The sequence below is a fragment of the Talpa europaea genome (genome assembly GCF_964194135.1).
Source record: "Talpa europaea genome assembly, chromosome: 14".
Taxonomy (NCBI): domain Eukaryota; kingdom Metazoa; phylum Chordata; class Mammalia; order Eulipotyphla; family Talpidae; genus Talpa; species Talpa europaea.
Window position 1 is genome coordinate 641438 of NC_140082.1, and position 2977 is coordinate 644414.

At 53.8% G+C, this 2977-nt stretch overlaps 1 protein-coding gene across 1 annotated transcript; it reads right to left on the reverse strand.

Moving 5' to 3' along the window:
* Window positions 1-764: 764 nt before the first annotated feature.
* On the reverse strand, window positions 765-2679 carry RAN (RAN, member RAS oncogene family; the record flags this gene model as incomplete). The annotated part of the gene is made up of 6 exons (XM_084253668.1): window positions 2638-2679; window positions 2463-2547; window positions 2274-2399; window positions 1266-1453; window positions 904-1074; window positions 765-809 (listed from the first exon to the last, which is right to left on the reverse strand). Exons 1-6 carry the CDS (start codon window positions 2671-2673, stop codon window positions 765-767), a joined length of 651 nt encoding a protein of 216 aa, XP_084109794.1. The 5' UTR covers window positions 2674-2679.
* Window positions 2680-2977: the final 298 nt, after the last annotated feature.

Here is a 2977-nt window from a genome sequence, read left to right on the forward strand (position 1 = left end):
CGGTTTCGTTCAATGTTGAGAAGTTTAACATTAAAAGTTACTTTTGCTGTAAAATAAATGCAACTGCAATGTTCAGAACAGCTGTTGGCATTGTCTACAGCACGTACCATTTTTATTCTGCCAGGTCACAGTCTCCAAGGAGAGCGCCCCTAGGCGGCACTACCTAAAAGGCAGGTGGGGAAACGTTACTTAACTGGCATTGACAACATTCACACCGTTACCGTTCCCATAGAGCACTATGGACCTCTGGCACAGCCAATGTGTGAAATGCTTCCAAACTACAAAAAATAATGACACAGCAAGAATTTAACCTAACGTACTTCAAATCAACGGGTAACAGCAAAGACAACTGCAGTATCACGGCACAATTTTCCTCAATAGTGGCTTTGAAATGCTTATTAAACAAGGGGTGAATTGGCTTGCAAAAACGCAACTTTATTCTGAATCTAAACGAAAAGAAATCGAGAACGACAGTAACAAACAGAATTTCACCACTGAATGTTGTGATGTGACTGTAGCAGTCTTATATTTGAAACTCAAGGAAACAACTGTGTTCCGAAACAGCTAAATGCACATGTCCAAAAATATGAAGGTTTAACTGCCACATTCACTCCGAAGCCCATTCATCTCCTTCAGCATCCCAAAGATTAAGCACATGTTCTGCTTAGCTATGTAATAAAGTGGCAAACACGCTGCACCACTGACATCACAGGACAGTTGCCTATAAAACTAGACTTCTGACGCTGGGCTCCAGCTTCATCCTCTCACAGGTCATCGTCCTCATCCGGGAGTGCAGTTGTCTGAGCAACCTAGAAAAAGACAAAATTGTTAACACCCCACATCAAAGGCTTTGGGATGTAACAGGCCAACCTAACGCCAGGAACTGAAATGTACACATCATACCTCTAAATCGTGCTCATACTGTGCTGCCAAAGCTGGGTCCATGACAACCTCTGGCGGAGCAAGGGCAGGCATGGCAACGAACTCCAAGTTGGGGTCTCCAATTAGCTTTCTAGCAAGCCAGAGGAAGGGCTTCTCAAAGTTGTAGTTACTTTTGGCAGAAATGTCATAGTACTGTTTAAGAGAGAATTTTGAAAATATTCCATTACTCAAAAATTGTTCTAGAACAATATTCCAAGATAAAGAATAAATTCTCTAAAATCCATGTATGCCGAACACTTAATGAATCGCTCTAATGGAACGACGTTATGATTTTCTCCAAATGTCGTGAATTTAGTAAATAAACTCTAAGACGTTTTGTTTACCTGAAGATTCTTCTTTCGGTGAAAGACAATTGATTTTGCCTTAACTTTCCTGTCCTTAATGTCCACTTTGTTGCCACACAACACAATGGGGATGTTTTCACATACTCGTACCAGATCTCTATGCCAGTTAGGCACGTTCTTATAAGTAACCCTTGATGTTACATCAAACATTATAATGGCACACTGGGCTGAAAGAAAAAAGGATAAAATTGTGACATAACTAGACATTTACTAGGTAAACGAAAAATGTTAAAAAATTTACAGTTTTAGCACTAATCGTGGGTCATCCAGATTTTTTCTACTCAATTCCAAAACTCCTTCCCCCGCTACGATTAAATTTCCTTTTATTCTAAGTGAAAGAACAGCTTACCCTGTTAAATCTCCCCCTGAAAAGACATCATTAGTTACAGCCAAAAAAACTGAGGTGTATCAGCACTCCAGAGAACCACCTCCCATGTTCTGAGGGTCCAGGAATGCGGTCTTCCAAAGGCCCTCAGAAGGCTGCCTATAGGGCAACGCCTTCTTTTTTTAAAAGCTCAGGCCCCTCTCTGCACCAACCTCTATATGGTTTTAATAAGGGAACAGGTTCAGGCTAAAAAATTGGTTGGGGGGGAATCTTCACACAGTCAAGGAAAGCGAACAGCGTGGGCGGGTTCCCCACCAACTTTTCCTTAGAAAAGCGATATTCCTGATTTTTTCCCTTTTTAGCTAATACCCAAGATACGCTGGCCTTACAACTTCAAAATGAAGCGTCCGGGGGGCAAGTTCTACAAGACCAAGCGCAGTCAAAAAATCCCCAGCCGGCCTTTCCCCGCGCTGGAGCCAAGGAAACCTGCCGCCTCTCCGCGGGACCATCGCCGGCGGCCGCGGCCCCCCGACGCCGGGGCCGGGGCTCTGGGGGGCGGCGCGCGCCCCAGAAACAGGCCCGGGAGCACAGGCAGGAAGCGGCGCCCCGGGCGTCCCCGGGGAGGGCCCCGCGCCCCCGGCCGGCCCGCGCACGTGGCCCACCTTGGATGTAGTAGCCGTCGCGCAGGCCGCCGAACTTCTCCTGGCCGGCCGTGTCCCACACGTTGAACTTGATGGGCCCGCGGTTGGTGTGGAACACGAGCGGGTGCACCTCGACGCCCAGCGTGGCTGCAACGGCAGGCGGTCAGCGCGCGCCACCCCCCGCCCCCCGGGCCGCGCGCGCGCACCTACCGACATACTTCTTCTCGAACTCGCCGGTCAGGTGGCGCTTCACGAAGGTGGTCTTCCCGGTGCCGCCGTCGCCCACCAGCACGAGCTGCGGGGAGGCGCGTGAGGGCCGGTGACGTGGCCGGACGCCCGCCCCGCCGCCGCCGCCGCCCCGAGCCCGCCCGCCCGCCCGCCCTACCTTGAACTGGACCTGGGGCTCTCCCTGGGCGGCCATGGCGGTGTCCCTGCGGGAGAGAGCCGGTCGGCCGCGCGGACACGTGCGGCCACAAAGGCCGCGGCCCCCACGCGGCCGGCCCGGGCGGCGCCGGGGCGGCGGCCCCCGCGCGGCGGCCGGAGGGCGGCGGGGAAGGCCACGCGGGCGCGGCGGCGCGGCCCCGGCCGGACCGGACCGGGCCCGCCGCCGCCCTGGGCCGGGCCGCCGCCCGCGGCCTCCGCGCCGAGGAGGGAGCCCGGCCCGCCGCCCCCACGCCCCGCCGCCGCCCCCGGGCGCCCGCGGCGCCCCCCGGCCCCCGGCGCCC